Genomic DNA, 13,616 nt, shown 5'->3' on the forward strand with positions numbered 1-13,616 from the left:
CAATTCCGCTTGTTGAAGCAGAATCAAAATCATGGCCTGTGTTTCCTTTTGCAAACAGCGATGTTATATTAGATTGACCAGGTTTAGCAGCTGCTTTCGCTAATGCTTTTGCTGAATCTTTCTTACATCTTTCTGCTTTTGGCAAAAGATATCCCTTTCAAAGTCATCAGTGTTTAGGTGACTGAGCCATTTATGCCAGCAGATGTTTACTATTAAAAATATCTTTGCTATACGTCATGTTCCTGGCACTATTTTGGATAATAATGAAATGAATTTGCAAACGTATTGTGATTTTTAGTTGTTAACATTTAAAAAATGACGTTTCACGGTTGTCGAGGAATCCGCTCCTCAGCTGGTTCACTAACACTCTTCGTTTTGAACCTTTTATTTTACAAGCCAAACAATCTACAAGAACATCACTGGAGTATTCTTACGCTATCTATTAGAGTTAATTATTTACATGTTATTTATAGTATCAGTAATTACATAAGTCGAGCTTTCCTTTACGTCATTAGCAGTACTCACTCTTTCATTGCGTTTCAAGTTCTCACTCGTTGCAACAAAAAAGAAGAATTAACTAAACAAACAAAGAACTTACAAAACGTACTTAAAACAAAGAAATGTTAAAGTGAAAGTAACATAGCTACGACAATTTTATTGCTAAGCTCAAAAGAATGCAATATCCCACAACGGTTATGTAGTCTTTATCTTGGATTAAAAACAATGAATTTTCAACCTGTAGGACACTTTTGCCCCCCCCCTGCCCATCTCCAGAAAAGGCAAGGGGGGCCGTTGCCCGTTGACATATATGTATGTCAGTTTTTTCATTGTTCTATAGCACTATCATAGTACTAATTATTAACGTTTTGTCCGTCAACATGAAACATGAATCAAAAATTTGATGTCATGCATGTATTGAAGAAGTTTCAAAGCGATAGAAATAAGAAATGGAGTCAGATTTGATTTGGTTCTTTTACTTGTTATTCACACAGTTCTGCAAAATTGACTACAAAGAAAAGTATGTCGTTCAAGTATGAAATGATTGTAAATGGCGTGATTACAAATATATCAATATGGAATCTGACAACTTTGCCATCTGAGAAGAATGAATGATTAGAAATTGTCATGTGATTTACATCATTTAGCCATACTGAAGAATGTAAATCATCTTTCAGTGCAAGCTGCACCGTTAAATATCAGAAGCTGTATTTGAGCCTAAAGTACAAACATATATAATGCCTACACATATAACATAATCATTCCCGATGATGGCTAAATAGAGTCAAAACGTTCAATCAAAATTCTAAAATTGTTTGGAGTTACTGTTGTAGGTTTCTTTTTCAACAAAAATACTCACTAGTTATTGAAAACATAAGCAATTAGATTCATATACTTTACTGACACGTCTGTAATTATCACTCCGACAAAACAAGTCTTGCTAATTTAAATGTCAGGTGTGAATAAATTGGACATTGTGGTTACTCGTGTCTAAAGAGAAAATAGTTACTAAATAACGCATGGAAATTTTACAATTTAAAAAATATTAATCTTGCTAGGCAGGAAAAATAGTGACGTTAACAAAGACAATTAAATGCGTATTTAGCGTAGCGTAAAGTGACACGTCAAACATTCAGAACTATCTAAAAATTTGACATTAAAACTAATCAGTTTTATCAAAATGATGTCCATGGAGTATTTCTGGAAAGGTCGAAAGGAAAAATATAAGATTCTAAAGCCTTTCTGCGATATTATAACAGATTATTTAGTGCTACTTTTGGCAATGTTATCTGTTGCTGTTGCTGGTATGGAGATAACATCTGGAAGTTTTGAATGTGTAGCGGTTGTTGACTGTCCTCATGTAACAAAGTCAAATTTGAATGTAACTTGGCTTCAAGCACACCTAAAATTTCCCGATGTATGCGCAAACTTCTACCGTTCTCAAGATTTAAACTTTGTGGCAAGAACGGAAGTCGTTACAGATCATAAAGTCAACAATATATACAAAAGTTTTGTCAATTCAGAATGCAGTAAAAGCGCAATTCCAAACTTTTTGTCATATTTGTGGTTCATATTGTTCGTCGAAGCATTGTGGCTATTGGTTCTTAACGATTTCTGGTAGAAGCTTCCTTTAACTTCATTGGTAATTAAAACATTTGTTGATCTCGTGATGGCGTGTTACGATTCGCCATGTTCAAATTTTGCCGTTACACGTGCACTGTTCCAGCAAAAGTCCAATCAAAACCAAAGCTACGTCTGCCTCGCCATGGAAGATAATTCCGACTTGGCCGATCAAACTTACAATTTTGATTTCCTTCCAGACACTACCTCCACAAGTGCAATGATGTGTTTGTATGAAAAAGTGGAAAAATTAAAAGTAAACATCTCAACATCTCATCCCAATATAAATATTTCAAATATCTACACTATCAAAAGTTTGTTATAACCTATTTCAGCAATAATATTTCTCATTGTTAATTTTTGTTTCTTGAAAGATTTAAAAGCGGACACAATGATGTGTACACTTACCCAACATATTCCCATCCAACACGATTATTTCTTATGCTCACATGGTTTAGCTCCAGCTCTGTTTTGTATTGTTTGCATTTATAACTTTGATTTATTACTGAATTTAGTAATATTTTTTTCAACAGCTGTTTGGAATTTCCGTTTGCGTAATAAAACATATGAATATGATTTTAAGAAAAAAATACCGGAGCAAGTTGCTGAGAAGTTATCTGATATAGATTCAGTAAAGGGAGATCTAGGTTTTCTCCTACATTATTTGCATTCGTACAACAAAATGTTCGTCATAATGTTCGCACATTTGCTTTCCAAAAAATACAAGAAGAAATTTGTGCCACATGCATTGAAAATGAAATTTCCTGTTGCAGATTTAAAAACCAGATTAGAAGAAGAAAAACAATTATCTTTTACTAAACTTGGAGGAATTCCTCCAACGATTTTCTATCAGAGTATTTGCGATAAAATTTTGAAACTCAAATTTACTGAGTGTCATCTTGAACACGATGATTTTAAGGACTTTAACAAGCTTACGAAACTTACGTCTTTATCCATTGTAACGTGTGGTCTGGAATGTATTCCGAGAGGAGTGCTTGCTTTGAAAAAGCTTGAAGAACTTCGTCTTGATGGAAACTGCATAAAGAAGATTACTGCTGACATTGCAGATTTGGAAAATCTATGCATCTTATCTTTTAAAGAAAACAAACTTAAGAAAATTGATCCTGGCTCATTAAGCAAAATAAAAAGTCTCCGCTCGCTTGAAACTTACGGCAATCCTGATTTGGAACATCAAGCTCTACGTGATGAAGTTGGCAAACTTGGGTTGTCATACTCAATTGATGGAAAGTATTACAGGTAAGATGAAAACGGCTGAACAAAACAAAATACTCACTATGCAAGGCTGCAAAGAAAATTATTTCTTACAATTTTAAATGTTGTACACTTTAAGGGTGAGAAATAAGAAATGAAGAAAAGGAAAGAAGAAAAGGATGCGTAAATGTGTATTGGGGGAAAAATGAAATTGATTACCTGTTCACGATATTTTATTCAATTCGGGTGATGTTCTTCATAATTTCCCTTCGCTTTTAAAGAAAATTCATGAAACATTTTTGATAACCAATTATTCTTTAAGCTCGCTCTTCTTTTGCATAACATGTTCATTATACTTAATGTAATTAACTGTAAATAAAAAATAAGTTGAATTGAACGTTGAATTCCAGTCTGATATATTACAGACTTTAGCTACTTTGTTTAATCAACGTAAGATGGCAATTTTGTAAAAATCGTTGCAGTATTTGCAATGCTGACGAAGCATGTTTAAAGTGCTTGACTCGAAATTTTGCTATATGAGTTTTACTTTTATTGAGTAGATATTGCAAAATGACGATGGTCTTTCTGTACCAGTTAATGCATATGAGTTTTCACCCATGAGGTATTAATGTTTTTGTTTGTCCAATTTATCTAACTTGTGACGTCACAGATTGCATAATGAACAAGAAATATTAGGTATGTTTGGTGATATTTCACTTCAACATTACAGAGGGTCTTTCGTCATGAAGTTTTGATCGTGTAAAATGCTAACTACTAGTATCAACATAAAGTTGTCAGGAAACTTAACAGTGTTTGAAACATTGCGACAACTCGTTATGCATGGTGACGTCACTAGTTAGAGATTTAAAAAGACATGCATAAATTCTTTTAGATAGTACGCTGTCAGTTAAAAAGTTTTCAGCTCAACGCAAACATAATTCAACTTGTAAAAATTTTGTTTCATAGGCACTTTGTAAATGCCAATAGAAAACGGAAATTGCTAAATTGCAATATTGTTTGCATGTATTTATTACACCTTTAAATGAAATTTTACGTAGAAGGAAAGAAACGTGTTGGAATTTTCTGTTTAATGTAAATATGAAAATAAAATAGCAGTGAGGATTTGGGACATTTACGAGCCTCAAAACTAGAGTAGGACAGTCAGCTCAACATTTTGTGCTCGATTGCTTAGAATGGAAGTATTTTCTTACATGGAAGTGATATCGTTTTGTAAAATGAACTATTCCAATGAAGTATTTTAATTTTTACTAAAACAGGCCATTTCTGTGAAAATTATTCTTCCTATATGTAATTTAGAAATGACTGATTTACAAATGTAATGCTAACGATTTTTCTAATCTTTTTCATAAAGTATGCATGCACGATATCATTATGCCAATATATGCAATGCTAGAGATATTTTACCTACATTACTCTGGTACAGTGCAGCAATTTAAAACTGTAGTGCTGACTATTGACATAGAAACACATCACGTAAAAAAATATTTTTTCGTTTGTCATAATACAAAGTAAGTTTTTCTAAATAATTAGTTTGTTTCGGATACAGTAAATGAGCTTCACAAACTTAACTTCCTTCTCATTTATCATCTTTTTCATAGCTAAAATATAAAATGTCGCATGATCATGCAGAGATTTTCGAGACATTCCTGTTTTCCACATTCATTAAAAGTTCAGATATAAATCAGATGACAGTCACAGCACAACAACGTCTGTTTTGCGATCTCATTGATGATTGCTCTTGTTCTCTATGCTCAACACTAAATCGTGGTAAATGAGTGTAACGTGATTATCTCGAGTGGTGTGGTATTGTGCATTGCATAGCTTTTCGTAAAGACAAATCCTGAAATTAACAAACATTCTATGTTTCTCGAGTTTCTGAACGAATAACGTGTGGCACAGTTCGTTAACTTATACGAGATTTTTGTATCCGTGACGTACAAATTTCGTGATATATATACAAAGCATTGTCGTATATGATGATATAAATCAGTTACAGCAGCAACAACGTTTATTTGACCATTCCATTGATTGACTGTATCGATTGTCCATGTTCAACATCAAATCGTTGGTAAATGTATGTAACATGGTTATCTCGAGTGCAGTGGCATTAGAGGTTGCATGGTTTTTCGTGCATGGAGGCCAAACCCTGAGATTAAGGAACATTCTACGTTTCTCAAGTTTTTCTGAACAAATATCGAGCAGCGCAGTTTGCAACCCAGTACGCAGGTATCGAGTGTCTTATACAACAATTTCCATCAAAGTGCTATTTTTTTCGCCAGTGTTGAGTACCCAAAAAAAATAATGACCAGAAACAATATATTTAATGTGTCGTTTTTCTCAGCTGCTTTGTAGATTGTTGAAGCATATCTGGGATGTTATAGGCGATTATTTAGTAATACATTTAGGATAACGTTCTATTTGATGGGATGGAGGTAACATCTGTATGGTAGTTATGAATGGGTAGCAGATGTTAACTGTCGCAGCAAATCAAAACCAAACTCAAATACATCTTCATCAAAGGCAAATTTAGAATGCGACACATGTAAAAAATTTGACAAATTTAAAACTCGACACATGTAAAAAATCTACCAGTCCCAAACACTGACATGTATACTAATTAACTGGACGTACAATCTCATCCAAATTATTATATTTTATTTAGCGCAACATGTTGTCAAAAACATGGATGCCGCTATACCATATATGGCAAATTTTGGACGAAAATGTCAGCGGAGTTGCACAGGCTCATGCTTAGGAAACTTTTTCTCCCCTCCTGATTTCAATCAACACTATATTTTATAGTATTCGTGCGACGATTAGAAATTTCGTAAGTATTTAATATTCCAAACGCAAACTCTTTTTAAAAATTCAACAATAAAACATGCTGAAAACGTGTGTGAGAAACGGTTGCTGAAGAAGTGCAAGAAAAGAAAACATTTCAATGGTTTCATGAAATTGCCGGTAAGCAAGATAATTGTTTTCATCGTTAGAGATCAGTCTGCAGTCTTCAATATTTATTATTTTGTTTCATTTATTTTATTTCATTTATTTGGTGAAACTTTTTTTTACCACAACGTCATGCTTTAGTTCTTGTTCTCTGCTATGTAATTCTTAGTATAGTATGATAAATATATAGAAAATCAATGTAAATTCATCGTACTTTTTATTCTGAAGATGAATAATAAAAACCTTTTAATCTCTCTTTAATCTTTAGTTGATGTTTGTTTTGGCCCAATCCCTTCTATTTATTACATAAATACATGTAAGACGCTGTGAAACTCTTCTAGATGACATATCTTGCATCAAACAAATCAACAAAACCCTCCCATTATGAATTGAGTTTAGGCTGTTTAGTCCCAAGAAACTGATTATGGTCAGTTCATATTATATTTCAGAAAATATGATGGGAAGTTAAGAATAGAGTTGTGTTGAAATTGAACTTGCCTACAATATTTAGCAACACTGTTTTATACCACAAAAATATATTGAAATCAACTCCTAGCTTGTTTTGCACGAATTGGCAGATTACAAACAATAAAGATATTAAATATGAGAAAAGGGTTGCTCGATGCTGCTTGTTTCTCGATGATCCTTGGTGTTTCTGTAAATAAAGTATGCATTGTAATAGTAAAGAATGTTTATAAATCAAAACCAATGTAAAAAAATTGCTTTGGATAGTATTGAGTAAAATTTTTATTCAAGAAAATCTTGTTACTTTGTGCATGAAAAGTTTAGTATAGCAATGGCTCATCTGACAAACATTCACCCTTAGTATAATTCTAGGTGATCCAGGATTCATATTGGATGCATTGGCTACAATGAAGTTGAAGGCAAAAGAAGCAAAAAGGGATGGAAATACTTGCATGTTTCTGATGAAGATTTCAAAAGAAATCATAAATAATTCAAATTACTAAGTGTGAAGGTGAACCTGTACAGACAAATAACCCTGGCAAAATCTCTTTGTTGATTTTTATTCTCTTGGATAATTTTTCAAGTGGAAGTTCTTCGTTATAAATTTCCTTTTGGCATCCATGTTTTTGACAACAGTTCCCAGACCCAGACCCTTTGTATATCCAGTTAATTTAATAAAAATCAATGGTCCCAAACTGCAAGTTTTGTCAAACTTACGTTACAGGTCGCTACAGATTATTTATCATTATTATATGGCAAGCGTCAATTCCGGCAAATTTGCGTGCTTTGAATTGTTCAAATATATTTTTTCTGTTCCATTATTTTCCGTGATGGACCACGGTCCAAAATGCGTAATTTTATAAAACAAATAAATGTAAACAAACTTCGAAAAGCAAACAGCAAACGTTTTGTAAAACAAAAAACGGCGAAATGATCTTGTATTTATGTCAGTATAACAAAAAACATTTGGAAAGTGAGTTTTAAAATCGAAACAACACAATTTCAAACGATTTATTTTTACTGATGATACTTCAGGAGTGAATGCAAAACAGCAAGAACGAGAGAAGATAGAAAGCTTTATTCAGGTCAAACAATGCCATATAATGAACCTTTTAATAGCCTCGCTTTCTCGGTTTTTACTTTGAAATATCGGACCTCTGTCTTTACGTACAAATCTCGCCCTACGGGCTCGGTCTGTACAAAAATACCTCGGTCCGTTATTTCTCAGTAAAGATCTCGAGCTCAGTTATTAAGAGCTTATTATTAAGTCGCAAAGCAAACGTTTTTGTCAGTTCAGAATGCACCAAAAGTGCAATTCCAAACTATCTTGCTTCTTTGTCGTTATTCTTGTTCGTTTAATCATTATGGCTTTTAATTCTTGACAGTATATATATCAAAATTTTTCTAACTTCGTCCTTTCTTGAAACATTTGTTAATCTCGTGATTGTGTGTTACAATCTAGCATCTTTTAGTTCTGCTGTTGCTCTATAGCTCACACTTATCCAGCAAATACCCTACAAAAACCAGGATGCATGTCAGAAGCCCAATCAATAACACTTCTGAGAAGACCCATCAAGATGAGTAGTTGAGCGTTAGTGCATTTAAGCTATAGACATTTCAGTAGATCTTGGGAGTGGGGATACGACATCAAACTTCAACAAAAACACGCCAATACGCTCATCAGTTACAGCATTTATCTTTTGGCAAAAATTAACAATGGAAATTAAGAGCATAATTTTTTATCTTTTGATCCACCAAGCATATGATTATAACAAACTACATTGGGACGGAATTCCAGAGACCTTACTAGCTAATTAAAAAATAAAAGATGTTTACTGTGTTTGCACTGGCCTATGCAAACTGAGGAGACCTTTGGGAGAATTCGAGAGCAGATTAGTACAAGCATGAAACCGAAGGTCGAGGTTTGAACCGGCTTGAGAGTTCTCACAAACGTCTCTGAGGTTTGCATAGGCCAGTTCAAACACGAAAAACGTCTTTTATTTCTTTTATAAAATAACAATAGTGCGAAACAAAAAACGTTTTGTATTCTTCTAATGTGTACTCATGATTGACTTACAAATTTATCTTTGATTGATTGAATGATTAGATTGTTTGGGCTCAGACGTTTTGCATAAGCTAATGCAAACACAGCTCTAGACTAATCATGCAGTGCACGCGTTTCATTGTGTTTATTTTATGATGCTACATGCAGCAAGGTTATCCATTCTGCCAGTTGGGTCGTGTTCGGTAAATTCACACTAGAATTCTAAAAGTTCACCCACACTTATACTCTTACTCACCCAGTGGACTTCAAAATCTTCTCTTAGTTGTTCAACTTAGTTGTTTGATTGATTTAAATTATTTATTATTCATACTGCCATCGCTATTGTCGTTGCCCTAGATTAGAGAGAGCGGGACTTTTATGTTACCCTCATTGAGTGTGCGACTAGATCATTATCATTTTTTATTTATTTATATTATATTAATTGTTTTTACAGTGAGTGACAAAATAAAATGTTTGAAAATAACACGAGTAAATGAACGTGCTGGCCACGCCATTGTTCACACAAGCGATCGAGGGAACTGAATACTACAGGCAAACATCATTATATTCGAAGTTAGATGTACTTGCTATAAAGAAAAGTAGAAAATTTCTACTGTGACTATTCTTGTTCATACACTTGGAGAGTTCAAGCGGGAACACGTAAATGATGAAAAGTGCCTTGGAATTGTTCATAATTCTATTCTTTGCATCATCAAAAATTAAACAATGAATACATGACATAACTACACCACTATAATGTAGTTATGTAGTTATGTCGTTCAAGTATACAAGGTCTTGATTTATTATAGGTAATGCAGCTAAATTCTTCATTTTTTCTAGTCGTTTTAATTCGCAGTTCTTACACATCCGTGTAACTCTCTCCAGACCTCTCGTTACAGGCCACCGGATGAATTAAAACTTAGTTGCCATGGCTAAAAAATGAAAGAAGCAATCTCCAGTGAGTTTAATTGTAAGTCAACCAATTGTAGTAAAATCTTTAAGTATATCCTGTAAATATAGCAGAATACTCACCTTAACTGGGCATTTTTTACTTACCACAGAAAGTAGAATGCGATGATTGTAGACAGTTTCCAAGGCACAGGAGTTCTGGTTGCAAGATGAATATATTATATATTAAACGTAAGGTATGTTTACTTGGCTCACTTTACCACAACGTCGTTTATTTTTAATATTTTTAACTGTCTCGGTATTTTAAATATCGATCTTTTGAACGAATTGCAAATCGGGAATATTCGTGTTTACAAAGGAAGTGACTTAAATGGTTTAAATGAAGATATGATCTTCGCACTTTGCTGGACAATTTAAGCAATTGTCTCATGAACCTGAAAAATTCAAGTGACTCAACGGGACTCGAACCCATGACGTCTGCGATGCCGGTGCAGTGCTCTGACCAACTGAATTATGAAGTGACACAGTGGAGAGCAGGTTAATTTTGTTGGCCTCATATTTTCTCGTGAAAGGAATGTCATATGAAAGAATGTTATATGCAGTGCGATGTTTTGAAATTAAATGAAGATATGACACATGAGACAATTGCTTAAATTGTCCAGCAAAGAGCGAAGATCATATCTTCTTTTAATTTCAAAACACCGCACTGCATAAAACATTCTTTCATATTAAATAGTTTAGTTGCTAACCAACGTAAACAAACTTTGTAATTTAAACGATTTATCCTGCTGTGCAGACAAAATGCGGAAGCGCTAGTTAGTGAATTTGATATAACGTAGTGTTTTGCAAAATCTATTGATCGTAATACTCAGTTCTTAAAAGTTATTCAAGATGATGCCAATGGAATATTTCTGGAAGAAAGGAAAACAAACTTTTAAGATTTTGAAGCCTTGGTGGGATGTTATAACAGATTATTTAGTGATACTTTTAGTAATGTTATCCGTTCTTGTTGCTGGTATGGAGGTAACATCAGGCAGTTTGGAATGTGTAGCAGTTGTCGATTGCCCCAGTGCATCAAAACCAAACTTGAATGCGTCTTGGCCACTTGTGAATTTAAAATTTCCCGATACATGTAAAAAATTCTACGAGTCTCAAAATACAAGCTTTGTTGAAAGAACGGAAGTCGTTACAGATCACGAAGTCAATATTATATACAAAAGTTTTGTCAATTCAGAATGCAGTAAAAGCGCGATTCAAGACTTTTTGGCTTATTTGTGGATCGTATTGTTCGCTGAAGCATTATGGCTTTTTATTCTCGACAATTTCTGGTTGAAACTTCCTTTAACTTCGTCGTTAATTGAAACATTTGTTGATCTCGTGAAGGAGTGTTACGACTCACCTTGTACTAATTCAGGAGTTACTCACGCAGTAATCAAGCAAAATTTCAAACAAACGAAGAAATACGTTAGACTCCCAAGTAACGAAACTTCCGATTTTACAGATCAATGCAATTCTGCCAATTTCCTTCCAGAAAATACGAGTGCGTTACTGGGCTTGTATGAGAAAGTGCAAACACTTAAGGAAGACATATCAACATCTCATTGCATTACAAAAGTTTCGAATCTCTATACATTCAAAAGTGTGCTTCAACTCATTTCAGTAATAATATTTCTCGTCATTAATATTTATTTCTTGAAACATATAAAAGACACAATGACGTGTACACTGACTCAGCACATTCCCATCCCTCACGATTATTTTCTATGTTCCCATAACCTTGCTCCGGCCATGCATTGTATTGTTTATGTTTATGTTGTGTTTTTGGCATTGAGTGGATTGGTATTCCTTAGAATAGTTTTTTGGACATTTGTGTTGCTTTGTAAGAAATGCAAATATGATTTTTCCATTGAAATACGTCAACGAAGTGGTAATCAATTATCACATATACATCCAGAAGATGGAGATCTTGGTTTTCTTCTTCATTTATTGCACGCCTACAATAAAATGTACGTCATTAGGCTCGCTCATTTTCTTTCCGAAGTGAGCACAAAGGAGACTTTGGCTGATGCATTTCCTGTTGCAGTTTTAGAAACCACTTTAGACCAAGAAGGAAAATTGTCTTTTTCTCGTCTTCCAGGAATTCCACCCACAATTTTTGAGCAATTAATTCCCGAAAAACTCATTACACTCAATTTCAGCAATTGTAATCTTGAAACAGATGATTTTGATAACTTCCAGAAGCTCATTAGACTGAAATGTTTATTCATTCTGGAGTGTGGCCTCGATTTGATTCCAGAGAAACTGTTTAGTATGGCATGGCTAGAGGAGCTCCATCTCAATGGAAACCTCATAAAGAAGATTACTGATGGCATTTCAAAATTGAGAAGTCTTTCTGTCCTCAATGTTAGCCACAACAAACTCCAAGACGTTGATCCCGACTCGGTGTCAAAATTGGAAAATCTGAAGTCACTTGACATTAGTAAAAATCCTAATTTGAAAATGGATGCTCTACGTGAGGTCCTTGAATGTAAAGAATTGCAAAACTTGGTTTGTCCGTCTCATCTCATGGACAGAGCTACACGAGACAAGCCGAATGATATCGATCTAGAAAGGTTACGCAATCTTACTCATTCAAACTAAGCCCGAAAACATTTCTAAGTTAATTTAGAGGCTAATTTGCAGGTTTAATCAACATTACTACGCAACTTATCGTTTAGAACTTAGTTTACCAGTTTTTAATTAATTCAAAGCACACAATTTATGTATATGTTAATAGCATTGTTTAGCGACCGTGCAGTTGATCCAATGAACGTTCCTTGAGCGAGTCACATGATAGAAAGTCAAGTTTTGAACGACTATTTACTGGAAATGATGAAGGCAATTGATTTGTAGCACGCCAGCACCAAATTGTGTTGGCGCTGATGCAAACTACTACAGACTTGATTATAATGAAAATTCTTAAACACTAGTTAAGAAATAAAAGATTTTTACTGTGTTTCCACCGGCTTATGCAAATCGAGGAGACTTTGGGATAACTCGAGAGCAGATCAGTGCAAACCAGAGACCGAAGCACGAAGTTGCACATGCTCGAGAGTTCTCACAAACGTCTCCGAGGTTTGCATAGGTCAACTCAAACACGAAAAATTTTTTTATTTCTTTTATAAAATAACAATAATGCAAAAAAGACAAACATTTTAATTTTTCCTCTAAAATGTATTCATGATCGATTTGCAAATTCTCTTTGACTGATAGATTGTTTTGATTGGTTGAGCTCAGATGTGTTTTTCACTGGCTGATGCAAACTCAGCTCTAGGCCAATCTGCGCACGCGTTTCATTGTGTTTATTTTATAATATGTTATTGAAAATGAAAGGTGAACATCGCCGTGGACTGTTTTTTGTTGTGGGCAACAGAATTCTCAATTGTCATTATTACAATGTAAATTTTTTGAGATAAAATTTCGGTATTGTCTGTAGACTGCAGCGTAACATAATCATAGTGTTGTCAATTGCCTAGTTCATGCTGCAAGTTTTTCCTTGTGCTCAACAAAACTTTTGACTGATTTTGAAGAAATGGTCTTAGTCTCTTTTATCAAAAGTTATTCCGCCAATGGTTGACGAGATTGATGAAGACGTACTAATGTGTCTGACGTCATACTGCTAGTTTGGTAAAGATATGATCAAAATGATTATTCAGTTATACATTAAATATTCATCGTTTTTACAACCAAAATATTCGTATAACCTTTGTACATGAACGTGCTGTCCACGCCATTGTCTACAGAAGCGAGGAAAACGACTACTACAGGCAAGCGTCATTAATACTTGAATAGTTTACGATACAAAATTTTGCCATGGTATTTTCTTATTTCATTATAAAAGCAATATGAAAATAATTAATAA

General features: G+C 34.0%; 3 protein-coding genes across 3 annotated transcripts; all 3 read left to right on the plus strand.

Annotated features, from left to right (window-relative positions):
* The first annotated feature begins 1,610 nt into the window (after nucleotides 1-1,610).
* Nucleotides 1,611-2,435, plus strand: LOC124455775 (volume-regulated anion channel subunit LRRC8A-like). Its single transcript, XM_047006409.1, has one exon. It carries the CDS (start codon nucleotides 1,679-1,681, stop codon nucleotides 2,117-2,119), a length of 441 nt encoding a protein of 146 aa, XP_046862365.1. The 5' UTR covers nucleotides 1,611-1,678; the 3' UTR covers nucleotides 2,120-2,435.
* A 62-nt stretch (nucleotides 2,436-2,497) lies between these two features.
* On the plus strand, nucleotides 2,498-3,794 carry LOC124455768. Its single transcript, XM_047006401.1, has 2 exons — nucleotides 2,498-3,375; nucleotides 3,470-3,794. The coding sequence occupies exons 1-2, from the start codon at nucleotides 2,510-2,512 to the stop codon at nucleotides 3,486-3,488; spliced, it is 885 nt and encodes a 294-aa protein (XP_046862357.1). The 5' UTR covers nucleotides 2,498-2,509; the 3' UTR covers nucleotides 3,489-3,794.
* A 6,726-nt stretch (nucleotides 3,795-10,520) lies between these two features.
* LOC124455763 (volume-regulated anion channel subunit LRRC8A-like) lies at nucleotides 10,521-12,664 on the plus strand. The gene has a single exon (XM_047006395.1). It carries the CDS (start codon nucleotides 10,607-10,609, stop codon nucleotides 12,353-12,355), a length of 1,749 nt encoding a protein of 582 aa, XP_046862351.1. The 5' UTR covers nucleotides 10,521-10,606; the 3' UTR covers nucleotides 12,356-12,664.
* The last annotated feature ends 952 nt before the right edge of the window (nucleotides 12,665-13,616 follow it).

The sequence above is a fragment of the Xenia sp. Carnegie-2017 genome, unplaced genomic scaffold, assembly GCF_021976095.1.
Source record: "Xenia sp. Carnegie-2017 unplaced genomic scaffold, XeniaSp_v1 HiC_scaffold_4, whole genome shotgun sequence".
NCBI lineage: Eukaryota > Metazoa > Cnidaria > Anthozoa > Malacalcyonacea > Xeniidae > Xenia > Xenia sp. Carnegie-2017.

Excerpts from the sequence above, each read along its gene's own strand:
- LOC124455775 (XM_047006409.1), top strand. The coding sequence starts at position 1,679 with ATGATGTCCATGGAGTATTTCTGGAAAGGTCGAAAGGAAAAATATAAG.
- LOC124455768 (XM_047006401.1), top strand. The coding sequence starts at position 2,510 with ATGATGTGTACACTTACCCAACATATTCCCATCCAACACGATTATTTC.
- LOC124455763 (XM_047006395.1), top strand. The coding sequence starts at position 10,607 with ATGATGCCAATGGAATATTTCTGGAAGAAAGGAAAACAAACTTTTAAG.